Consider the following 27,581-nt stretch of genomic DNA (forward strand, 5'->3'; position numbering starts at 1 on the left):
TATCAACTTATTATTACAATCTGTACTACAAAATGAATGATGGTTGACTGTGTGATATGCGTTGGTCAATTCCGATGCATATATCTTACACTCTTCATTGGAGCAAGATTTATTTTTAAAAAAATCAACTTTTTTTGAACAACTTCCAGTTGATATTTTGGAAATAGGTTTTCGTGATTTTAAATGGTCTTTAATATCAGCCCAACAACAGTGTCCGATGCTTATAAATGACATACATATTGAGCATTCTACTTCTTCTTGGTCTCGGTCTTTTCTTATAAACTTCCATTCTTCAGAGAAATATATATTGATAATAATAATAATAATAATAATAATAATTTATTTATGTAACCATAAAGTATGAAAAATTTACAATAATATATTATAAACTCACATAAATAAGGTTAGGTGTCACTCATATAGTTAAAAACTAGTCAATGGAGTGACACCTAAAACAAAAAAACAAAACAAAAAAAAAAATACAAAAAAAAAAAAAAAAGGCTATAAATAAAACATCGAAAGAATTTAAAATAAAGAGGAAAAAACAAAAAAAATACACAAAAAAAGAAAGAAAAGAAAATGAAGCACTAATAAATAAAGATAATATTAATAATTGCAATAATAATATAATAAAAATAATAACAATAAAATAATAATAAAAAACATTACAAATAGTAACTACAACATGATGACTAAAAATTATAACTAATGATAAAAACTATGGTAAAAATAGTTATAGTAAAGTTTATAATTATGAAAGAAATTTTTAAAATAAACATAACGTAAGCAAAAATTAAGACAATAACCATAAAACTATTACTACAGTGGAATCACTATCACTATTATTATAAGTAATATTAATAAGATTTCTAAGACAAAGATAAATTAATGATAATGGTAATAATAGTAGTAGAGTTAAAAGACAGTATAAAATAAAAGTAATAATAGTTTTATAAATACAGTAATATAAAAAAAGCAATAATAATAAAAGATAAAACTAATATTCATTAGATATATACTTAAATAAAAATTTCTTAATTTGGTTTCGATTAAGAAGAAGAATGTTGGTAATAAAAGGGTATTTACTTAAAAACTTTATTATAAATGGTATTATTTGGTTCCAGTGAGAAATAAATTGATGTTTTATAGAGAGCTTGCCATATTTGATAGTGTTAAAAAAGGAAGTGTACAAGTTAAAATTTTCAATATTTCGATTGTAATATCTGTGTGTGTCACTTGTTTTAATAAAAAAATTATTCAACGAACTTGGTAGATTATTTTGAAGAAAATCAAACACACAGAGACAGTTATAAAGCTTTACAAGATCATGAAATTTTAGAATTTTTAATTCAGAAAACCTATATTGGATATTAGATCGTAAAGGAGAAAATGTCAAAATTCTTATGGAAGTGTGTTGTAAATTGTTTATACAATGTAATAGAAAACTACCGTTTTGACCCCAAACAATGCAGCAATAACTTAGATGTGAGGAGAACAAGGAATAGTAAATTGGTATTGGAATATATTGGCGAACATAGTAACAACATACTATTGGCACGTGAGAGTTTTTTATTTAGTTTAATTAGTTGATAGTACCATGATAGGTTTTTGTCAAGAAATAGCCCGAGGTATTTTATATGTTTAGATAAAAAAAGTCTTTTACCGTTAATTCTAATTTTCACATTAACGTTATCAATCTTTTTTTTTGGAAGGTGAAAAATAATAAATTTAGTTTTATTGATATTTAAAGAAATACGGTTACTATTTAACCAATGACAAAAATGATATAGATAAATACATTTTTTACAAAGCTGCGCGAGTGATTTATTCATGCATAGAAGATTAGTGTCGTCAGCAAAATGATGAACAATTGAATTATTTATAGAGTAAGGCAGATCGTTCATATATATTAAAAACAGTAAAGGCCATAGAACACAACTCTGTGGGACACCATACTTAATAACTTTACTTGTGGATTAATCGAGACAAACTGAGTATGATTTTTAATATATGATAAAAACCAATCATTAGCGATATCCGTATACCATATGGTACAATTTATCAATTAAAATTTTATGGTCAACTGGTATTGATAATAATGATATTGGTCTATAGTTATTGCAGTCAAGTTTTGAGTCTTTTTTATGGATTGGTTTAACAGATGCAGTTTTTAAAATATTAGGGAATATACCAGAATATACCAGTAGCGAATGAGCGATTAAATGGTTAAAAAAGTACTGAAGAAATATTGTTAACAAGAAGTTTTAGAATAAAGGTTGGAACGCTGTTGAGACCAGAAGCCTTGCCATCATTTAGAGAAAGAATAACTGATATTATTTCATTTTTTTCAGTAGGTTTAATGAAAAGAGAGTCAGGTTTGATGTTTTTAAATACTTATGGAAGTCAGTATGACATGAATAAACATTTTTTTGCAGTTCTTCAGGATTGAAATAAAAAAGAAGTTGAAATTTCCGAGATTGTAACTGGATCATTTATAATGGTGTTGTTTGAAGGTATAGATAGATATTAGATATCATCCAAACGTATATTCAAAAAAGTTCTATCACCCTTCAACGTAGCTCTCAAACTACTGCTATTGGTAGTAAAGTATTTAAAAAAGTGGTTCGTTTTGCTTTTTCGAAAAAGTGTTACAAGTAAATTTCTATAAGTTTTGTAAGTTTTTCAATTAGATTGTCATGAAGATTTTTTGTTTTATGGAACTTCTTAAATATATTTTTTCGCTTTTTTATCGAGGTTTTGCTGAAGTAATCCAAGGTTTAAGGCTCCGATTTAAGCCACGAATACTTAGTTTTTTTAGTGGTTTGTCTACAAGAGAGTTTCTTCGTTGTAAATGCATTTACGCTTTGGCATTTTAACTGAAAACTAGTTAGAAAAAAAATTAAGTAAAAAAAACATAAAGTAAAAAGAATTTCAATTTTGATTTAAAATCAAGAAATCAAGTCTTTAAATCAAGTCTTTCGTTAACTATCGACAGTTAAAAAAATATGATTAATGCTCATTTAAAGTATATAAAAAAATTGCATATAAAATAATTAAGTACGTATATAAAGTCTATTTGTTAAAAAATTCAGGGTGGTAACCCTCCTACAAAAGACATCAAGAGGTAATCCACTGTTATTCAGCGTGGTACCCCTCTCATATATTTATAAAAAATATATATAAAAACAAACAAACATGGAGTTCGACTATGAATGCTTAGAAGAGCTAAATTGGCCAACAATTCCTAGTGCATCTGCTGAAGTTACCAAAAATATGCATAAATGGTGTGGCAAAATATCATTTATCGTTTCTGACCTTTTAAAGCGACTTAAAATTCTTGAAGATGAAAAGATAAATGTCTCAATAGCAACATCAAATAAACCAACAACAATATTCACATATGCACAAGCAACATCAATTAAGCAAAATCAATCAAAACCAAAAGAAACTGAAGTGGTAATGATGGCAAAAATTACAAATAAGTTTAATAATAAGTGGAGTCAGCTGATCAAACTACTTTAGACAAACAAATTAATGAAGAAAATGAAAAAAAAAACCATCGAAACATTACTAAAAGCAATAAAACCAGATTTTTCAATAACAAATACAATAAGAATAATTCGACTAACTAAAAATTCTAAAAGACCAGAAGGACCACCTAACCTCATCTTAGTTGAATTGGAGAACAAAGAAACTCAAAATTTTTTAATTAAAAATTCCAAAAGGTTAAATGATAATATCAACTTCAAAAATATCTTTATTAACAAAGACAAAACTCCAAACGAGAGATTTTTCGACAGTGAACTCAGAAAAGTTAGAAATACTAGAAACGTAGCACTTGCTCATGAAGTTGAGGGAACAAATGGAAGGCAACGATACAATGTGCACAATGAAAAAAAATATTATTGGGGTATACGATCAGGTGAACTCAAATGGATTGAAATCAAATCAGCATAATTCACATATAAAAATTAAAAGATCCTCTACATTAAACTTGGGTATACAAAATGTTTAATCTGCTATAAAAAAAATCTGCTATCATTTATGATATAGTGCATAACCATTCTCTAGATATTTTTATACTCACTGAAACTTGGATAAAGTCGGACAACCCTGCGGCAATTCAAGAAGATATGGTCCCACAGGCTTTAAAACAATTTAGTACTGTCGATCAGATCATAGTGGAGGAGGCGTTGAAATAATATACCGGGACGGCTTAAATATCAAACCACTTTCGATACTGTTTACCTGCCTGACTTATGAACGTACATCTGCCAAACTAAATCTGGAAAATAATATCTACAATATTATTGCTATTTACCGATCAAATCCAATCATTCCAACAAGTATTTTCTTTTTCGAATTATCTGATCTCCTAGAAAAACTTCAAACATTATCTGGAGAAATACTTCTGTGTGGTGACTTTAACTGCCCAGGTACTACTCCAACAACCTACAATCCAAGACTTGCTGAGATTCTAGAGACCTACAACATGATACAAAGAGTTCAATCTCCAACCCGCATATCATCACTACCGGTATAGCCAACTTGCTTGATCTAGTACTAGTAATAAATCGACATGATGACATTTCACTCAACAATATTCTGAACAAATAAGAGCAACCTTAACAACTTTTCTCAATCATTTAGCACCCATTCGTAAATATTCAAAGCGACCTGGTAAACATGATGATAAATGGTTATCTTCAGATGCCAAGAATAAAAAAATTAGACGTCGTAAACTGGAGCGTTGTTATAAAAAAACTGGAAACTTATCAGATAAAAAATTATATCGAATTGCATGCCGTGAGTTATTAGCAGCAATTCATAAATCCAGATGTAATCACTATAAGGCAAAACTAAATTCAGCATATGGTAATCAGAAAGAAAAATGGAATATTGCCAAGAAATTACTACATTCAAATAGTTCTAAAACTAAAAACACAATACCAGAAGCAAAATGCAATATAATAAGTCAATATTTCATACACAAACTTGAAAGTATAAAAATACTATTCAGTTAGGGCTTGCAAAAAACCCAAAATCTAAATTCATCTCAGAGTTACATCCCCCGGTAAATATTTTAACAACATTCGGTACAGTCACACCTACAGATGTGTCAAAAATAATCAAAGCTCTCAAACCTAAGACATTGCCACTTGATATTATTCCAAAATACATCCTTAATTCTTGTTCAGAACTTTACAGTCCGATTATAGCTCACCTTGCTAACCTCTCATTCAAATCAAGAATTTTCCCAGCCCAGCCCAGCATATAAAGTTGCTCAAAGAACACCAATTCCCAAAAAATCAGGACTAGCAGAATTTGACTTATCAAATCTACACCCAATATCAAATCTCAATACAATTTCCAAAATTCTTGAAAAGCTTGCATTATCTCGTCTTCTTCCACACGTAACTTTATCTATTAACTTCAATCCTTTACAATCTGTTTTTAGATCGAATCACTCAACCGAAACAGCACTATTAAAGATATGCAATGACATCCTGCTAAACATTGATGATGCTTTGAACACTATTCTCCTATCTCTTGACATATCTTCAGCATTTGATACAATTGATCACAGTCTGCTGATTTCCCGTATTAAAGATGAATTTGGTGTCACAGATATTGCAATAAAATGGTTGACATCATACTTGCACTCTCGAAAATCTTTTGTTTCAACAGTTCAACAGGAGTACCACAGGGTAGTGTATTAGGCCCATTTCTATTTTCCATGTTTGTTTCACCTATATATCGTATTATAGCTAAACTCGGTACCAATCATCATCAATATACTGATGATACCCAACTTTATACTGTCATCAACCCAGGCATAGATAGTATTAATGAAATCAAAGTGTGTGCTGACACAGTAACAAAGTGGTTTCTAGATAATGGACTTCTGCTCAACCCAAATAAAACAGAAGCTTATTTATTTGGATCTAGAAAACAAATTAGCAAGCATAAAAATGATTCAAAAATTGTTATTTCTGGAACAACACTAACTACGATAAATTCAGTAAAAATCCTTGGTGTCACCCTAGATTCATCGCTCTCTATGGACAAGCACATAAACAACACTATTAAATCCTGCAATTACTATATTCGTGCATTTCGCCACATTCGTCCATGTCTGACTAAAGAAGCTGTAAATACAATTGCATGTGGCATTGTTAACACTCAGCTTGACTATTGTAACAGTCTTTTATCTGGTACTTATCAAAATAATTTTAAAAAAACTCTAACGAATTCAAAATAGCTTATCTCGAATCGTTTTCCATTCTCCTATTCATTAATATTCAGAAATATTGCTGAAATCTCTTCATTGGTTACCAATAAATCAAAGAATAATCTATAGGATATCAGTTATCACATATAAAATTTTATTATCTAAATCTCCTGCATATTTATTTGAACTCCTAGAAGTCCGAACTTCAAAACAAAATACTAGATCATTAGAGAGTTGTCAGCTTACACTTCGTCAACAAAAAACTTCTCTGGGCTCAAATTCTTTTTGTATGACTGCACCTCGAATCTGGAATGGTTTAACTATGAACACGCGAAACTCAACCTCTTTAGAAACATTTAAAAAAAGACTAAATTATGAACTTTTTATAAACGCTTTTTCAAACTCATAGCCAACTTGTTTTAGTGCTTCTGAATTACTTCATCACTATTGTGGTAGTTGTAAATAATGGCACTTTAATCTCTAATTATTATTATTATGTATGTATATATATATATATATATATATATATATATATATATATATATATATATATATATATATATATATATATATATATATATATATATATATATGTATGTATATATATATATATATATATATATATATATATATATATATATATATATATATATATATATATATTATATATACATATAGATACACATATATATATATATATATATATATATATATATTTTTATATATATATATATATATATATATATATATATATATTATATATATATTAGAGCTGTGCGAGATTAGGTTTTTTATGTTCGATCAAGTTCGACAAAAAATTCGATCGAGTTCGAGATTATTGATCAAACTAGTAAAAGTGTACATTCAATTCAATTAAAAAATGTCATCATCAAGAAACCATACTTATCCTAATGCTAAAAGTCTACAAATTTTTACGAAGAAAGGTATGATCTTCTGCATGCTCTGATTGAAGACTGCAGAGTTTAATGGAAACGATGGTCCCAGATGTTGAGTTCAGACGCTCTGAATTGACATTGGTCTAATATTTTATAACGTTTTAATATAATTTTACAGCGTCTTTTTGAAGCGTTTTAATATGATTTTACAGCAACTTTTTAAATATCAAACTTTAGGTTCGAAATTCGAATTATATTTGATTAACTAAACACGTTCGATTCGAGTTCGATTATTTAATAAACTCGAGCTCGAACTAGAACTTTACTCGAAAATTTTCGTTAAACCATTTTTGTTTTTACTATACTAACAACTGCACAACTTATTTCATGCGATTGACAAAAACAAACCCGTGTTTCACATTTTGACTTTTTACACGCACAATATATTAACTGCAAAATATTTTCTGGAGCAGGTGGAATAATCATTTATTCAATCTCGAATTGATTGCCAATTTTTTTCCACCTATGTTCATGAGGTTTTGGAATAATGGGATTTGCTTCCTGCAATTTTTAACAATCGCTGTTACATATGAAACTCTCTTGCAATAAGACATAAGAGCATCCCAAGTAGATGGAAGCTTTTGGGGTTCCGGAGCTTCTATTTTGGCAATAAAATTGATGTATCTTTCTGCATTTGTATTATTCCATTTCAACCCATACAATTGACATGAAAACTTTTCTTTATACTAAATATGGGTTACATCAAATGTAAAATTGTCGCTTGTTATGAAAAAATTGGCACTGATAGCTTTTACACCAATCAGTACCTAGCTTTGAGACAATAATCTTTATATCAATAATCCGTCTTGAACTAGAAACGCCAATATCCACAAAAAATGTATGGGAAGTTGGTTTTGGAAAAAGAAAGAGTAAATAGCATTATCTGTGTCATTCGTGTGAATGCAAACGTTGTCAAAGCCAATAGATGCAGTGTGCTTTGAGTACAAGAGTACTTTTGTATCATCCTCTTCTTAATTTGTGCGCAATGATTCAACTTTCTCTCTGGAAACTTTTATGTATAATATATATTTAAAAGATACGCTACCAAAACAGAAATAACTCTTAGCAAGGAATTATTTAGAACATCTAGTGTAGTTAGTTACAACTAGTTAAAAACAAGAATTATAAAAATGATTTTTAGAACGACGTAAAAAAAAAAAAATTATTAGTTAACCTGACCGCCAACCTCACGAGTCAATTTATAAAATCGAGATTGTAAGTTTACAAAAAAAATTTAGATCCTGTGAGTTTTAATTCAAACCTTTCCGTATGTGACCAATCGTTTGGTAGAAATGTAAAAAGCTCGACCTTGTTGTCCGCATCTTGCATATATTTTTGCCATTGCTTAGGTCTTGCTTGTTCTCTCTGCTTAATCTTAAAATGTAAGAATCTTGATTTACTTCTTCGAATCTATTTTTTTCCAAGTTGATATTCTGCACTCAAAGGCGGATGTATCAACCATGCATACACTATCTTTAGCTGTTTCTGCTCTCGTTTTTTCGTTTATGTTGTATATTTGCTTATTGTTTATATATGTACGTATTTATTGTAATATCTTTGATGAAGCAGGAAAGTTGTCGGGCACATATCAGTTAGAATTTTTGTGATTTTAAAGTCTTGTTGAATCTGACTATAGTAACAAAAATACTACATTGTTAACAAATTCATGCTGTTAGTGATCTTTCCAAACCATTGTTTTTGATGACGGATTCATGAACTTTTTGAGCGGAAAGAGAATGCAATATTAATTAAATAAGAATTTTTTTTATTAATATTGCCTACGTAAAATCAACAAAATGATTGTTGAATTCCTGAATATTTAAGGACTTCCATATTCTAGTGAAGGCTCAGGAAAGCATACTCTAAATCCTACACCTTTCCACCCCTACCAATACCTCACTGATAGTTTTTAAAATATTTAGAGATATGATTTAAATTGCAAATTTAATAAATTCCTTCACTTTCGAAAGCGCATTTTCTGTAAAACCACGTAGCTTGTCAATATAATTAACATCTTTTTCTTAATGAAGTAAGTTTTTTTCTTAAAAGTATTTTTAATTACTCTTTTAGCAACTAAAGTAAGACTTTTAATTTCACTTGACATTATTTACTTAAATGATTAACCCCTGCAAATTAATTGTAAAAACTAGAATAAAAATGCTTTGCGCGATCTGATTTTAAACAACATGTTGGAAATTTTGAGATAAAATCTCTAAGTTTGGTTTCTTCTATTTTTGGTTTTTAAACAAAGTTACAAGCAGTTTTCAAGTGGCCCGTAAAGATTTTTTAACTTCCTAACACATCTAGAACACGTACAAAAATTAGAAAGTTCACGCGTAATGTTTAGTTTTTCTTTTCTTTTTTTTTTTTTTTTTCATGTAATGTCCTGACTATAAGTATAATTTCATGTAATGTCCTGACTATAAGGGCGCCAATCAGGGTTGCAATCCGGCGTGACGAACCTCATTGGCCCTGGACCTCAGACATGAAATTTGTTGAGAAAGTTATGTGCAATATTCACAGAAATCAAGATCTCAAAAAACCTCACCCCTAGATTACTACAAGATTTTAACCATCAAAATATTACAAACACCCAATCGAATTACAATTTTCTGGCTCATAATAAGATTTTAGTGTCAATCACATGTTTGTTCTAATCTAATCCTACAATGTATTTATAATGCTAAATTTAATTTCTAATTTCCAAGTTTTATAAAAACCATTTTTTTGAACTGCTCTAAGAGAGGATTTCGATAAAAAGACCCATTGCGTTTTTTTGACAAATTTAAATACTTGAACATTATTTCTAATTTTCTTTCTTTTTTTGAAATTTTAAATCTTATTGTATTACAAAATTAAACTAAACCATAATAGTGCTGTACCTTTTTTGCAGTTACAAATATATGGGCGCCGATTTCTGCTAGCACAAGATGGATGACATTTGCATTCTCCACATGGATTCAGTGTTAAACTGCAGCTTAGAGTACAGTTTGGCTAGGAAAAAAAAATTTTCAATAAGCAGTAAATACCAAAATAAATATTACTTAAAGCATTAAAGACCTTTCAAACAACCATCGAGAGTTTTGAAATATATTCGGAAAATATATATAGGGAGAATATATATATATATATATATATATATATATATATTATATTATACTTTTTTCTTCAACTTTAAGTTTCACCATTGCTGGATCATCAGGAAGAGTTCCTGATGGAGTTCAGGAAGAGTTCTTGATGGATCATCAGGAAGAGTTTCTGATCCAGCAATGGTGAAACTTAAAGTTGAAGAAAAAAGTTAGATAAGTGTTTTTTACTAATTTATATATATATATATATATATATATATATATATATATATATTTTCGTGTCACGGTAAGGAAGGAGGCTAGAACTTCCTGGTTAAATGCACTTCCGCGGTGCTCTGTGACAAGACCGTTAGGACTTCTTGGGGCACCAAAAAAAAATAATAATTAAAAAAAAAATATATATATATATATATATATATATATATATATATATATATATATATATATATATATATATATATATATATATATATATATATATATATATGAAAAACTGAAATATTTTTATTAGCATTAATATTGGTGTATCGAAGTTAAACTAAACTCATTTAATTAAAAATAATGTTCTTGTGTTACAAATCCGCTTACACCCATGAGGGAAACAGTTACCTTCTTCAGAAACGTGTTCAGAAATCATATTTAGGCCAAACAGGGAACTAGCGAAACCAAATAATGATGCAAATTAAAACCATGTTGCTAATTCATTATGGATGTGTTGAATTTTATGACTAATAATTATATGGTAAAAATGTTAGATTACATTAATGATCTAGAGTAATAAGAAAAGCAATATATCATTTTACCGTATAAAATCTAAACTAATCTATTCTAAAATATGTAGACTTGTTATATGTTATATATTGGATATTGAGTAGTAGTAAGTAATAATAAACAAACTATTCTAGGAAAAGGAAAATAATAGTTATATTAGGTTATGTTATTTTCAATATAAATTTTTTATATAAAAGCAATTTCATGGTTGTCTATACAAAATTTTTGATTTTCCGACAAAAATTTTACAGTTTCTTCGTCAAAGATTTCACAGTTTTCATTATTTCTATTTTTGCCATGAGTTAATGCTCTTTCAAATCATTTGTCAATCATTATCAGCCTCTTTTAAAATATTCATCTTTATCCTTGTGTAATTTTTTCTTCTTTTCTCATAATTTTTTTGCCTTTATTGGCTTCTCCTTTTTGCACTCGCTGTAAACAAATGAACCATTGCAAAATACGTATTTACGTATTGCAATTTACGTATTTTGTTGAGGGCTCTAAATATATAAAAAATAGTTAATGAGGTAGATTCTATTAGAAAAGGATAGCTTGACAGTTCCAGTTGGGCTAAGCTCTACATTGTGTTAACCTATGATGATAAAGTATCATTGCTGGTCAGCAATAATACCCTATCACAGATAAGTTATGGAAACATAAACTTGAGTAAACTTTGATCATAATTATAATAATTTTATTTGTTTTTAAAAAAAAAAATTTAATTTTTCTATCAGTTTATATATTAAAAAATTTATGAAAATCTTTTTGTATCACTCTTTAATAATAAATATGGGTTTGCTTAAGGTTTAATTTCAGATTTAAGGGTAATGGTATAATATATAATATTGGTTATACATTGCACACATTCGTTGGTGTGTTGATTTTAAAACGATAGAGTCTGAAAACTAAGATTAAATTAAAAAGGTTAACAAAAAATCAATTTTATGTAGTAATATAGTAAGTTTAACTAATAATATAGTAAGTTTCTTAAAGCATTTAAGCATTTTATTATTATTTTAACTTATTTACATTTAAAGAAACAAAAAGGTGAGTAACATGGAAACTACTATTAAGTAACAAGGTAGACAAATTAATAAAGTTCACAGTATTTCTGAATATTGCTTGTTTTTAAATTTGATTTATACGCAGACATTGAAGGTAAATAAACTATTTGATCAGATAGAAAATTGTATATTTTAATTACCATTGTTGTGTTTACTACGTTGAATAAATTTTTGAGAATTTTTGTCTTGCTGAATCTTGAATTAGAGTAACTATTAAGACTTCTAGTTCACTGCTCAACATATAAGTATACAAATCCACAAGGTTTCGTGTAACTTTATTGGTCATCAGGGGCGAATCTAGGCTGTAGCAAGCGTAGCAATTGCTACAGCCAGCTCAGTTTTTTTTCCCTTTTTATTTGTTACATGCATTTTTTTTAATGCAAAAGAGAAAAATAATTTAAATGAGATATGGTGGTAACAAGTAGTCAAAATGCGGCGCTTCAAAATTTATTCAAAATTGTAGCTGAGCCAAGTTGACTATGTTACGGAAATATTTAATTCGGAGAAATGGAATGCTTCACTGAAAAAACTCAAGTTTTTAAACGGGTTTTTTTCGCACAAGCTCACAAGCCCATAAATATTTGAAAGAATGTCAAACATTTTGTAGCGTATCTTAAGTTGGACCGGTTATTTAAAATAGCAAATCGACGGTTGTTTGGTCCACGTAATCAAATACATACAAAATAATGAGCTCAGAAGGCAAAAGTTTTTTACTGGCAATACTTACAATGCTCTTTATGATCAACCTGAAACTTCTAGCATCTTAAACATTAACAAGATTGGTGATTTTATTGAACTTGCTGTCACATAATGGAAAACTTTTACCGTAAAAAGTGTGGACATATATTTCATGTACAATAATAATCAATAAGCTTTCTCAAAGATATAAATAATAAACAAAGTAAGTTTTTTTTTTTTTTGGCGATATAGCATTATGTATGAAAACAATCAGAAAATAGGCATAAAATTTCAACACGTGTCACAAGGCATACAAAACTTATACACGTGAAGATTATACTCGACAAAAATATACACGCGAAGAAATAGTCTAGCTGATTAAAACGCTATTAGAAGAAACACTTCTGTAACAAATTTGTTATGTTAGAAAAATTTACTACAGAATTACTTGAAACAGAGTTAAGAAATTTTAGAAAAGTATCTGATGAAATATTTTTTAAGTGTTTTTTAAAAGCAAATGTAAAAAACAAAGGATTCTTTTTTTTTTTGAGACAGAATAAATATTTATGGCATTTTTGCTACAGTTTATAAAAATCCTGTATCTACCCCTGGTCATTATAAGCCGAACATTATTCAGCGGCATTTAAGATAGCCAACTTTAAAGATGGAAATATTATAAATTGTTTACACTATAAACTCTAAAGACAAAAAGAGCTATTTTTTTATTGTTTAAATTATACTATATAAGTTTCTAAAGCATACGCTTTGTAATCTTTTATTTTGATCTGTTATACTTTGTATGAAATTTTTAAAATTTAAATTTATCTTATTGTTTTCATCTTCAAAAATTTTCAACTTTAAAATCATCTTGACTTATATAAATTTATAACTCTCTTACATGTCAAATGTTTAAGGTGGTAGTATAGTAATTAAAATTGAAAAATTCATTTTTTCAAAAATACATTTTTTAGCTAATATAACTATTGTAGAGTCGAAATCTTATCTTGCTTTATAATAAAAAAATCAGTATATACCTCTGAAATTGCTTTTAAATTGTTCAATATCAATTTTTATCCATAGCAACGCTATATTTACCAGGTTGCTACGGGTTTTTGCAATCAAAGTTATATAAAATAAGCGATAAAAACAGTTTCATGCTAAACTTTTATAATGAAAATTGTTAATCAGCAGTTACTTCGTGTTAATTGACTCGATTTATACGCGAATAAGCACGCTTTATTGCTATTTTATGCTCTTTATAAGTTCACCAATAGTCTATAGTGTAGTATACATCAGTCAATTTTTAAAATATCTTATTTTAATAAAAGTGGAATGGGTCGAACGAAAAGAAAACAATCTTCTAAAAGAGTATACCAAAATAAGAAAAGAAAGTTTTATGGAAACATACATACAAATGTCTGCAAAAATAATGAAACCGTAGCCATACCTTCAGTTGAAAACATACCATGTTCCTCATCTACAAGAAGTTATTTTTTTTTTTTGTTTTTTTTTTTTTTCTTTAAATTTTCACAACTACATATTAATTACAAATTTTTTACACTGCAATATTATAAAGAAACTGTACTTCCTAAACAAAAAAAAATACATTTTACAAAATACCGTTAAGTATAGGAAGCAATAGTTAGGTATGCTATGACTTGATAAGAAGGGTTTTGTTGTTGTAGGGAACTCGTAGAAGACTGAGATTAGTCTTATCATCGAGAACCTTGAGGTATTGCGTACAGCACACATATAAACAATGTGATTCTCATTAAAGAAATGTTTTACATGTTATTATTGCAAACTTTTTTTTCTTTTCTTTTTAATTGAACTATGTTTTGTGTTAGTGTTGAGGTTTATAATAATAATACTAGCTTTATTTGTTAAACAAAAATTTACATTTTCCATATGTATTTGATTGCTGATTATTTTAATTTGAGCGTAAATTTTGATTTACCATCAGAACTAGAACATTTCTAGGTAATTATCCATATTAAGAACATGATTTTTGAGTTTCGACTTTAAAGAAGTTATATTGCCTGGGAGAGAAATAGACGTATAATTCGGAATTAATTTGTTGAATAAATATGGGCCACGATAAGAAATAGAAAATTGAGAATTTTTTTTTTTCAGGGGTACAATAAAGTAACCAGTTGCTCTCGTGTTAAATTTGTTGATATTAGATTGAAAGAAGTTTCCTGTGAATCGGTTTGGAACTAATCCTAGTTTGTATTTAAGCATGAACAAAATGTTAGCGTAGATAATAATTTGGTAAATGTTTAGTGCTTTCATTTCTTTTAATAGGGGTTTAGTGTGAGTCAGTTTGTTTTTATGATGTATTATTCTAGAAGTATGATTTTGTCGTCGATAAAGAGATATTAATTTTGTCTTGTGTGTGCTTCCCCAGGCTATGTTGGCATATGTGAGATAACTATGTATAAAGGAAAAGTAAAGAAGTTTTAGGTTTTTTTGCGATAAAAATGGTCTAGCTTTAATAAGTATACCAATACTTTTAGATATTTTAGTGTTGATGGCATTTATATGAGCTGTCCATAAAACATTTTCGACAATAATCACACCAAGAAATTTAATTGTTTGGGTTCTTTCAATTTTTTTGTAGTCAATACTTAGTGTCGGTAGAATTGATGGTAGTTTGTTCTTCTGTTTATTTGAGTGAAATAAAATATATTTAGTTTTTTGCGCGTTTAATGATAACTTGTTAGCACTGAACCATGTTTTAAGATTTTGAAGTTCAAAGTTGACTTTATCAAAGAGGTCATTGATAGAGGTAGATGAATAGAACAGATTGGTATCATCTGCAAACATTATACAATCGAGATTTGTAGAGGCTTTAGGAAGATCGTTAATGTAGATAAGGAATAATAAAGGTGCAAGAATAGATCCCTGGGGGACACCGCATTTGATTTTTAATAACTCCGTATTAGTGATACCGTCTATAATAACACATTGTTGCCTGTTGTTTAAATAATTAGTGAACCATTTATTAGTTTGATTTTTTATACCGTATTTTCTCATTTTTTCGAGCAGAATTTTATGGTTGACAGTGTCGAAAGCTTTTGTAAGATCGATAAAAACTCCCAATACAAATTTTCCTTTATCAAATGACGAGCTAATGTTGTCCATTAGGTCTAAGGTTGCATGTTCCGTAGAATGATTAGTTTGAAAACCGTATTGACATTCACTTAGAATTTTATTGTCTGCTAAATATTTATAAAGTCGGTTGTACATTATTCTTTCAAGGAGTTTGTAAAACACTGGAAGAATTGAGATAGGTCTATAATTGGTTAGCAACGCCGTGTCTCCAGTTTTAAATACAGGTAAAATCTTCGCAATTTTTAATTTGTTCGGAACAACTCCAGTTCTAATTGATGACTTAAAAACATTAAATAAAGGATCTGCTACAATGGATAAAATATCATATACTACATTGCTGGAAATGTCATCGATGCCCGGAGCTTTGTTCTTTCTGATTGATTTTTTTGCTTCTTCAAATTCCTCCAATTTTAGGTCACTCTCAGAAAATGAACTAGTATGGTCAGTAAAATTGTTATTAAATGAATTGTTCGAGTTGTTTATCTTGGATGCCAGGTTAGGACCGATATTTACAAAAAAGTTATTAAATTTGTCGGAGATAATTTCTTTATCTGTATACTCAATTCCATTTTCCGCAATTCTGGAGGGTAACATTTCGGATTTAGTTTTGGTTTTTCCGATAATATCGTTCATAATTTCCCGTGTTTTTTTAATGCTACCATTGTGTTTTTGTAATTGTTTAGAATAATAGATTTTTTTTTATTTATTTTTAGTTTTTTCAAAAAGGTTTTTGTATTGTTTATAGACAGTAAGATTTTTTTCGTATCTATTGTTTAAATATTTAATGTATAGTTTTTGTTTTTTCTTTGACGATTTCTTTATTCCGTTAGTTATCCATGGACATTTCAAATATTTAACTTTTATTTCTTTTTCAATAATTGGAAAGTGTTTATTGTAGTGCTCAAGAAAAATATCAATAAATATATTATAAGCAGTATTTGTAAGTCCTCGGTTGCATTGTTGATAAACATTTGATCAATTTGTTTTTGATAAAATTTCTTTAAATTTGTGAATCGAAGATTTGTTAATTTTTCTTTTATATGTTTTAATTTTTGAATTATTTAATGAGGAAGAGTTTTGAGTAAGTGAGAAGAATATTGGAAAGTGGTCTGATATATCAATTTTAAATATTCCTGTTTTTAAAGATATGTCTAAAAATGAGTTGGTCAGTATATTATCTATTGCTGTAATTGAGGTTGAAGTGACTCTGGTGGGTTTATTAATTAATGAGAATATACCGAGCTGAAACAAATTATCAAAGAAAATTTTAATGTTATTGTTTTCATCGTATTTTAAACAATCTATGTTCATGTCTCCTATGCAAAATATTTTTTTTTTTTCATTGTTGAGTTTTATAAAGATTTGGTTCAGATAGTTAGAAAATTTGATAATATTGCCATCAGGTGGCCTGTAACAAGTAGTTACTAGAATGTTTTTTTTATTTTTATTGATTATTTCTATGGTGAAGGCCTCATTGTCGGCATCGGAGAACGAGAGGTCGTTTCTAATTTTTTTTTCAAGATCATTCCGAATATAAACTAAAATTCCTCCTCCTCTTTTGGGTATTTTCCTTTCAAAAGAAATCATGTGGTAGTTAGTAATTTGAAGGTTTGAATTTGCTTGAGAAAATTCGTCAGTACACCACGTTTCTGTAATACAAATCATGCTGAATGAATAATTACATTCTAAAAGAAAACTTTTCAATTTGTCGATATTTGAGTTAATACTTCTTATGTTTATGTGAATAACTGTAAAATCTTCATTACCTTGTTTGAATTGGGATTTAAAAGTATCAATTTCAAAATATTCTGTATTACAACATTTTTCGTTAAATATTTTTTTATCTGCGTGATAAAAATCGTTAGGTAAAATATTATTTGCGGTTTTAAAATAATCGGAGTAATGGGTTTCAAACTCTATTGTTTCGATTGCCATTTTGTCGGTTTACATAATTTAATTACAAAGATTGCGGTTTGTTTGTTTTTTTATTTATTTTTTCGCAAACACTCTCCTATTTACGAAATTCTCTGACAAATATTTTATCATATTTGATAATAGCGTATTTACCTTCTTTGCGAGCCGTTTGACTTCTTCCCAAAGCTTTTTCCTAATCTCCATTGTTTCATTCGAGAAGTCTTCGTTAATGAAAATACCCGTTCCCTTGAGTTTTTTTGCTGATGCTAATATTTTATTTTTATTTTGAAAGTCTAATAATTTAATAATCATGGTTCGTGGAGATTTATCTTCTTTTATTTTCCCGATACGATAAGCTCTTTCAACTATTATTTCCTCGGAGATTCCCAGCTTGTTTATAAATATATTTTTAAGCTCATTTGCACGATCATTCCAAGTTTCAGTGGGCAGCTCAGTTAATCCATCAATTCTTAGGTTATTCTGTCGTGAACGTTTTTCCAAGTAATTAAATTTGTTTTTTAAATTGCCAATTTCGATGTCTAACAAACTGTTTGTTTGTAATATTTTATTTAAAAAGTTTTCTTCCTGAAAGTTAATACTTTCCTTTAAATAACTGATGTCTTTTTCAACAATTACAAGTTTCGATTTGTTTTTATTAAACTCGTTTTCAAGTTTGTCAAGTCGATTGGTTATTATTTTTAAGTTCGCACTTAAAATATCGGTAAATATCTTTTCCTGATTTTTTAGAAGTATAGCTGTTTCAGTTAAAAAGCCTTTTTTTTGCTCATCAAGTTTGGTGCTTATTAGTTTTTCTATATTTTTCATCATAACTTCCATTTTGTAAATAACTAATCGCTCGATAAACACGTCTTGCTCGTTCAATGCCGCAAGTCAAGTTTTTGTTCAACAAAGAAGTTGTAAATGAACCTCAACAGATAAATGAAGACTTTAACTTTATTATGAACTTTGGTTTACTTAAAAAAGCAATAATGGTCCTTAAATGCCCAGAATGTAACAAGTTAGTAAATTTGCAGTTTGATTCTTCAAAAAAATATGGCCTAAGTATTGGACTAAAAATTTGTTGCAGTGATTGTGAATGGGAAACGATTTTTTTTTCATCTGCTAAAATGGATAAAAAAATTAATTGTGTTGGACAAAAACGCTTTAACATAAAGACTCGTACAGTAATTGCATTTCGTGAAATGGGTAAGGGATTTTCAGCAATAGAAACATTTTGTGGAATTATGAACATGAACCCTCCAATGAATAAAAACTGCTATAATGACACATTGCACATAATGTTGGATGTCTATCAAAGTTTGGTTGACAAAAGCATGTCAAATGCAGCAAATGAGTTACTATCAATCAATGAAACATCTAAAGATATTATTTGTGGGTTTGATGGATCATGGCAGAAACGTGGATACACCTCAAACAATGGATTAGTAACAGCTGTTGCTGTAGAAAATGGTAAGTGTGTTGATTACGAAATAGAAACAAAAACTTGTAAGTTGTGTTCTATATGGGAGTTAAAAAAGTACACACATCATGAAGAATATAATGATTTTCACTCCTTACATTATAAAAAGTGCAAAACCAGTCATACCGGTTCAGCCTCCTCTATGGAATCAAGTGGTACAATAAAAATATTTTTGCGTTCTGAAAAAAAAAAAAATTTGAGATATACAACGTTTCTAGGAGATGGAGATAGCAGTTCATATGTTAATGTTGTTTCTGCAAAACCTTATGGAGATTTTGAAATAAAAAAAGCAGAGTGCATTGGGCATATTCAAAAACGTGTTGGTACTAGATTAAGAAACTTAAAAAAACAAAATAAAGAAACTTTATGTGATGGCAAAAAGTTAGGAGGAGCAGGTTGCTTAACAGAACATGTTATAAATACATTGCAAAATTATTATGGTAAGGCAATAAGGCAAAACGTTGGAAATTTATATGGAATGAAAAAGAGTGTTGCAGCTGTACTTTTTCACTGTTCTGAAAGTTGTGATGGCGAAACGCGTCATCAGTTTTGTTTGCGTACCAAAGATTCTTAGTGCAAATTCCAGTCTGACAAACTGACTGGCAAAATTTAATATAAAGAAAATATTTGTATTCCCGCTGCTGTCTGCAACACCATCAAACCAATATTTATAGACCTTGGTTCCGATAAACTTCTTGAAAAATGTTTGCATGGAAAAACGCAGAATCCCAATGAGTCTTTAAACCAGTTAATATGGAAGTGATGCCCAAAAGATATATTTATTGAAAGAACTGCTCTAAGTATAGGAGTAGCCTCAGCTGTACTAAATTTTAATGAAGGGCAGCAGTTCTTAAATAAGTTGTTAATGAGCTTGGAATGGAATTCGGTGTAAATGCGCAAAATTACTGTTAACGTAAAGACAATAAACGAATCATTAAAGCAGAAAAACAATGTTGTACTAAAGCAAAATCAAGAAGAAAAAAGTTAAGAGCAATAAAAAAAGGTTTTTGTGACCAAAATGAAGAACTGGAAGGTGTAACTTATAAAAGTGGTGAATTTTGAACTATTTTATTCTTCTTTTTTTTTTTAATTGCGTTTTTCTCAAAGTCATGTATTTGGGGTTTGCGACGTGGATTTTTTAAAAAACCAATTATCAGATTTACTTGAAATTTGGCACACATACTCACTACATTAGTATCAACAACATACACTAGGATAATTTTTATTGCTTCTCTCGTTCAGTAATTTTTAATCATTTTTTTTTCATAAATTACCCCCAAAATTGCAAAATTTTACACAAATGCAAATATTTTTTGATTTTTTTGACCATATCAAAATCTTCTAGTCTATGTTGCAATGTCACATATAATATATCACCAGCCAAATTTTCAATAAAAAATATATAAGGGTTCTTGAAAAATCTCTGTCGCAGTTTACCCCATTTATGGGTCTTTAGCGATAATTATGCTGAAGAAGATTTGTCATTTTTTTTTTTTTTTTTTTTTGCTTATTGATGTTATATTACACATTGCAGAGTTTTTTTTTATTTGAAAAAGTTGTTGTTGTTTTTTTTGCTAATTACTATACTACCACCTTAAGTAAGGCTTACAAAGGCAATGTAAATTTATAATTTAGTAACAATATGAGACTTTTGGGCCCTAATGGCAGATTTTTGGGGACCTCCAGCCAACTAGCCACAGATTGACTATTAATATTCCTAATATTAATTATATACATATTTTATATTCCTAAGTAATTATATAAATAATAATACTATTATGTATATTAATATGTATATAATTACTTAATACTATTTAATTCTTTTATTATAGTTTTTTTTGGTTCTCATACATTCTTTTGTTTAACAGTAATTTATTATTTTATATATTTGATATATTATTATCTTATTAAATACTTATTAAGTACTTATTCAGTAAATTATAATAATTATAGTAAAAACCTTGTTGTTCTAAGGTCGCGATATAACAACTTGAGCGTTTTATTGTTTTTTTTTAAAAAAGCGCTCTACTTAAATTGATAAACTTGATTACAAAAAGTTTACAAAATGAAAATAAATATAAAATAATAAAAGTATTTTTTATTATTTTATATTTTTTATTATTTTTATTCAAATAAAAATAAATTAAAAAAAATAAAGATAAATTGCATAATTTTGAAAAAAGAAATGAATTTTGAAAAACTATGTAAGTGTTGCAATAAAAAATGTTTGAAAATTTCCAAATTTTGAGCACAATTTCCCGGAAATTTTTGGATGAATAGTTTCACAATAGGTTAAAACCTTGTTGTTCTAGTTCACAATAAGTTAAAACCTTGTTCTATAACTCTACCTATAATATATGTATGTATGTAGAAGTCTAAATAATTGTAATGGACTCATGCAGCGTTAGCAAAAATATTGAATTACCTAAGGCATATTAAAAATATTTGAATAAGCCAGACTGGTGTTGATAAACAGCGTAAATCTTCCCGATAGAGGCGGAATTTTTTGTCTCGCGCCGGTGTAGGAGGTACGGAGTACTAAACCGGTACAAATCACTGAACAGTAATTGCTACTTGACGGTACAAATCACTCGACAAGTGATTCCTACCGAACAATGTACTTGCCAATGTACTTTGTACAAAATTAAAATACACTTAGTATTTTAATTTTGCCATGTAAATTTTTGAATAAAATGTGGAATAGAATACAAAAAAGTTTAAATTTGCCGTGTAAAAGTTTTGAACAAATGTGGAAAAGGATACAAAAAATATTTGTTCAACTCTAAAATTTAGTATTTATCACTATTTTTTTATGTAGTAACTTTTTTAGATCAAATTAAGATTCTTTATATACTAGATTATTATATACTAACCATTTTGAAATGATTCAATAGATTATCATTTCAATTAACTAACTTGTTTAACTAAATGATATATTTTAATATTGTTTACATCCATTTTACAAACCATAGGTATTAAAACAAACTTTTAAAAACAAAGTGTCCGGTCCAATGGACGGCCTTCGTTCCAAGTATCATGATTAAAATAAAAATTTTCAAAAGAAAATCTGAAGTTGAAAAGCTTCAAAAAAACATGTGATGAGGTGTCTGATATTAAACCTTTAAAAATTGTTGAAGTTGTTGTTAGCAAAAAAAACTCTTTTATACCTACTAAAAGTAAATGGAGAACAGTACTCAATGAAGGCTCTACATTTTTTAACAAAGAAACTGCTATGCTTAAACGTTTTAATATTTTAAGGAGATAATAGGAAACAAAGCTGCTTTAATAGAATTGTAAAATATTCACATTTATATATCAGTGGTAAAAAGAGTGGCAGTGCTTAACATGTTGGTTGTTCAGCATACAGAGTTTCTATAACACCAACCTTTTGATCTTTCAAGTAATCTAACTTTTAATAATTTTTATTTATAAATCTAATGATTTTTATGATGATTTTTTTGAGAAAGAATGGTATTTGCTACTCTAAAATAAAAAACGTTCACAATTTTTAATACTATAAACTCTATTCACCCTGCGTTCAGAAATGATTCTCAATACCGTTTCGCGCAATATAGCACGCAAGCTTTTAAATCTCATTTTGTTGACTAGCACGCAAGCTTTTAAATTTCATTTTGTAACCGATTAGCAAAACTACAATCAACCGCTCAAAATGAGTATATATGTCTTCTGAAATTTGACTATAGAATGTTTGCTTGGTATATATACTTGATGCAGCAACACTTCTACATGATGTAGCAACACTCCGCGCATGTTAAAAAACAAAAACACTATTAATTAAAAAAAGCTTTCTAGTCATTATTATTGCGGTTTTTTAAAAACCGATAAAACTTAATGTAGGTTTACTGTTAACTTCTTACTTAATCTTCCTACTTCCGCATTTATTCAATTTTTTTAACTTTTCGACTACAATAAAATGTAGTTTAACTGTCGAGGTAGCAAAATTGTTGTTAAAAGAGACTTTTGTTACAATAAAAGTCTCTTTCGACTACGAGATAAGGATACATATATATATATATATATATATATATATATATATATATATATATATATATATATATATATATATATATATATATATATATCAGTGCCGTGGCGTGGTACATTTGGGCCCCCCCCCAAATCATTTTTTTGGGCCCTATTTTTGTGGCATCACATTACAGGATATATATGCGTCACATTTTTTCTAAAGGCTAAAAACATCAAAAATAAGACATATAAGTATAGACAAACGTATATGTACGGATAATTATCAGAATAATGTTTGTTATATTATATTGGTAATACTTCAAAACCTGTAATAAATCACATATTCACAATTGTCACAGAAATGACTTGTGGCGAACTTTCATACTTGCAAATTTGTTGATTATCTCCTCATAATTTAATTTTCTTGCCACATCGTTCTCAATTGACAGCATCGCCAGAGAAGACAAGCGGTCATCAACCATTGTTGACCTATAAAAAGTGAAAAGAAATGCATAGAGCTACATCTATTATGTATAAAGTAGCAAGATTAAATATACTGACCTATGAAAAGTCTTAATCAATTTTAGCTTGCTGAAGCTACGTTCAGCACTTGCGACAGTTACTGGTGAGGTAAGGATTATGCGTAACACAATGGCAAGATTTGGATAAGTTTCTTGCAGCTCTTCTTTATAAATGTAATTAAGAAAATCATGTGCAGATTTCATGAGAGTACTTTCTTTCTCCTGTACCACTATGACAAATCGTTTAAATTCCATTTCCAGATCATCCGAATCTATATCGCCAAGCTTTGCTTGCAAATTTTTGCAATATAAAGACAAAGAATTTTCTTTACAGATTTGAATAAGATTCTCAGAACGGTATAGGAAGTCATAGAGCTCTGTGATACTACTGACTTGTTCAAAACGCTCCTTTACTGATCCCATTGACATATCAAGGAGTGGTAAAAAGAAATCAACTTTAAACTTCTGTTCTAATTGGATGGTGTGAGCTTCATCGGCACACTCGTATGAATGAATCATCTTTTTTTGTCGGGAACGCACTTCTGGAAAAATTTTTGCAATGTCCAACACTTCTGCGATTTCTGATGCTTTCATGTGTGCGTCTGAAAATCCAGTTTCACGATATTGCTGAAGAAATGTATATGTGGCCTTTATTTCACTATCCAAGACATCAAGGGAAGTTGTAGAGGACTGCAGAAGCTTACTTGATTTGTTAATTTGGTATAAAACGTCATACCAAATAACGATTGACAATATGAATGGCCATGTCATCATATATTCCATCAGCGAACATACTTCTGTAGCTGTTGCGCCATCTCTCTTCTCTAGAGCATACACTTCCAATTTTTCTAATGCCTCTAATATCTCTTTCAGGTGATAGCGAAGAGGTTTCACACAGTTTATTCTACTTTCCCATCTGGTATCGGATTGAGGCTTGACAGAAATGGGTATACATGACTTTAAAATATGCCATCGAGCAGGAGATGATGAAAAGAGTGTATACAATCTTGAAAGAACTCCGAAAAAAGTAATTGCACTGTTGGATGACTTTGCACCGTCAACAATGACTAGATTAAGTGAATGGTTTGCACACGGAACATATAGAGCTTTGGGATTCATTTGAAGAAGCCTAGCTTGAACACCCTTTGCCTTTCCTTTCATGTTAGCACCGTTATCATAGGATTGGCCTCGACAGTCAAGAATATTTAATTCCCACTTTTTTGTCTGATCTAGAAAGGCATCCAAAAGCCCTTTTCCAGTGGTATCATCTACCTTGAGATATCCAAAGAAATTTTCAGAAATGTTGATACCTGTCCCAGGAATGCAAACTACTGATCGTAGGATTATGCTCATTTGTTCTTTATGTGAAACGTCTGGCGTACAATCCAAAATAATGGAAAAATATTTCGCTTTCTTTACTTTGGAAAGGTTTTCGGCTTCAATCTCCTTGGCTAACAATTCAATCAACTCATTCTGGGTATCATTGCTCAAATAATGTTCATTAGTTTCTTTCTTCTGAATCCGACGTAAAAGTTCATCGAGCACACTATCATACTTCGCCATCAATTCAAACAACCCAAGAAAGTTTCCATTGTTCTTGGAACCAATGACCTCTTGTGAACCACGGAATCCAAGATTCCTCGCAGAAAGAAATAGAGTGATGTCTAGTAATCGTTCCAATACTGCTCTCCAAAATTTTCGCTCTTTTTGAAGCAACTTGTATTGATGCTCATCAATGGTTGTTTGATTCATTATGCCTGCAATGTTGAATTTGGTAAAATATATAAATATTTATTATATTTAATGACAAAATTTTTTTTAAAACAGTTTACCTTTTCGTAATGTCATCCACTGTTCAAAGCACCTGAGATGTGTACTTCCTGTTTCATGATCATTCAGTTTTTTGGATAAACCTTCCCATGTGTTCATCCCTTGTCGGAATGGTGAATCTGATATACCAAAAAGTTTGCAACAGAAGCAAAAAACTTTATTACTTTTCATAGAATACACAAGCCATGACCGTACAATAGTTTCTCCATTCTTCATCTGTCGTTTATAATAAGTCACTGAAAATCGTCGTCTTTCTTGATTGTGTGGAAAATCTATCTCAATTTGCTTTACACCACGTTCAACAATGTCACACCTCTGTGCATCAGAAACATTTTCTGGCCAATCAGAAGGATCATCACTGAGAAAAAGAAGTGGCAGTGTTGTGGCAGTTGGTATACACTCACAGATTGCCATATTAGAGTCTCCTTCAGCAGACAAACCAAAACAAGAAACAGAATCATTTTCTGCATTGGCTGTAACATCATTATTGGTTTCTGTTATTGCTACTGATTCACCATCAGCTTGAACTGCTGGTTTCAAAAATTGTGTAAGTTTGGGGTACTTAGTTATTACTTCCCTGGCTGCAGCTGCTTCTCTTCTCTTAGCTGCACCACTTTTCACTTTCTTCATTCCAATAATTAATACCTAAAAATAGAACAGATAGTTTATAAAATTTACTTTTAGGTCCTACTATAGTACTATACCTATTTAATTTATACAAATAAATTAAATGAAAAATAATAATGTCTCCTAAAAATAATAAACTTACCGGCTCAGCTGATTCAGCCACGCTCACTACGAATTTTGAATAATGACGATTGCGTTTCGGTTTAACCAACTACACACACATCATACAGTCAAATGAAGCAACTGACACGCAGAAATCAATATTTCAAATCGTATTTCAACTCACAATTTTTTATTACTATTCTAGAAAGTTATTAAAAAAATTAAAGAAAATACTTTTTAAAATATTATAAAATTTTAAAATGTTGTATTGCTGACGGCCCACCGGGAAATATCCCGGTGTGAAAACTCCATGTGAAATAGGAAAACTCATCTTTAAATAAACTGTTCATTATAATATAAATTTGTCAATCTAGTTTGTTTTATTTACATAATTTTTTGCATGCTATTTATGATATCATAATTTGTATTATAATTTTTATTGGTTTGTAACAATTCTATTTGTCGGTTAATATTTCTCTGTAATGTCTTCAAATTTTGATTTTATATTTATATCCAGAGTTTTAAATTGTTATTTAATCTTTTGAAAATGTAGTATGTTAACTACGAAACATGTCAAGATTAAAAAATTCCGTGTTTTTCATAAAAGTATGAGTAAAAATTTTAGAGTTAAGCTACTATATAGATACAGAAACTAAACAAGGATGTCCATTCTCATCAGTTGTTTTTTTTCACATTAAAATTGTCTTAGTAGCATTTATTTTATTTTATAGTTTGAATATAATTGATAATTATCTGTTAAAATAATAAAATGCCATAAAAAATTTTATCATTTTTTAAAAAACGGGCCCCTTATATCTCGTGGGCCCCCCCCAAATGGGGGGTTTGGGGGGCCTTTGCCACGGCACTGATATATATATATATATATATATATATATATATATATATATATATATATATATATATATATATATATATATATATATATATATATATATATATATATATATATATATATATATATATATATATACTGATATACTGGTACTAATATATATATATATATCAGTGGCGTAACTGTAAATTTGGGCCCCCCCCCCCCCCCCCAAAAAGTAAAGGGGGCCGCCCCCGTCAAATTTTTTAAAAGTTTATTTAAAAATGAAATATCCAATATTTGATTATTATATTGAGTTAATATAACACGATTTTGTATATAAAAAATATTTATTTTATAAATTTGAAAAATAATTTAGAATCT

General features: G+C 28.9%; 2 protein-coding genes across 2 annotated transcripts in view; both read right to left on the minus strand.

The window, feature by feature from the left end:
- Positions 1-27,581, minus strand: part of LOC105845905 (uncharacterized) — a 110,444-nt gene that overhangs the window by 79,779 nt on the left and 3,084 nt on the right. Inside the window, exon 2 of the mRNA XM_065796205.1 lies at positions 10,071-10,182. Coding sequence (XP_065652277.1) covers positions 10,071-10,182 — 112 coding nt within the window. The remainder of the gene's footprint in view (positions 1-10,070; positions 10,183-27,581) is intronic.
- Positions 23,423-26,607, minus strand: LOC136079792 (zinc finger MYM-type protein 1-like). The gene is made up of 4 exons (XM_065796204.1): positions 26,406-26,607; positions 25,639-26,281; positions 23,847-25,563; positions 23,423-23,774 (listed from the first exon to the last, which is right to left on the minus strand). The coding sequence occupies exons 2-4, from the start codon at positions 26,264-26,266 to the stop codon at positions 23,639-23,641; spliced, it is 2,481 nt and encodes an 826-aa protein (XP_065652276.1). The 5' UTR covers positions 26,267-26,281; positions 26,406-26,607; the 3' UTR covers positions 23,423-23,638.

This window comes from Hydra vulgaris, chromosome 04, assembly GCF_038396675.1.
Source record: "Hydra vulgaris chromosome 04, alternate assembly HydraT2T_AEP".
NCBI classification, from domain to species: Eukaryota; Metazoa; Cnidaria; class Hydrozoa; order Anthoathecata; family Hydridae; genus Hydra; species Hydra vulgaris.

Coding starts and splice junctions, on each gene's coding strand:
- LOC136079792 (XM_065796204.1), bottom strand. CDS start 26,266: ATGAAGAAAGTGAAAAGTGGTGCAGCTAAGAGAAGAGAAGCAGCTGCA. Junction 25,564..25,638: donor GTGGATGACATTACGAAAAG/GTAAACTGTTTT, acceptor TCAACATTGCAG/GCATAATGAATCAAACAACC. Junction 23,775..23,846: donor TTGATTAAGACTTTTCATAG/GTCAGTATATTT, acceptor CACTTTTTATAG/GTCAACAATGGTTGATGACC.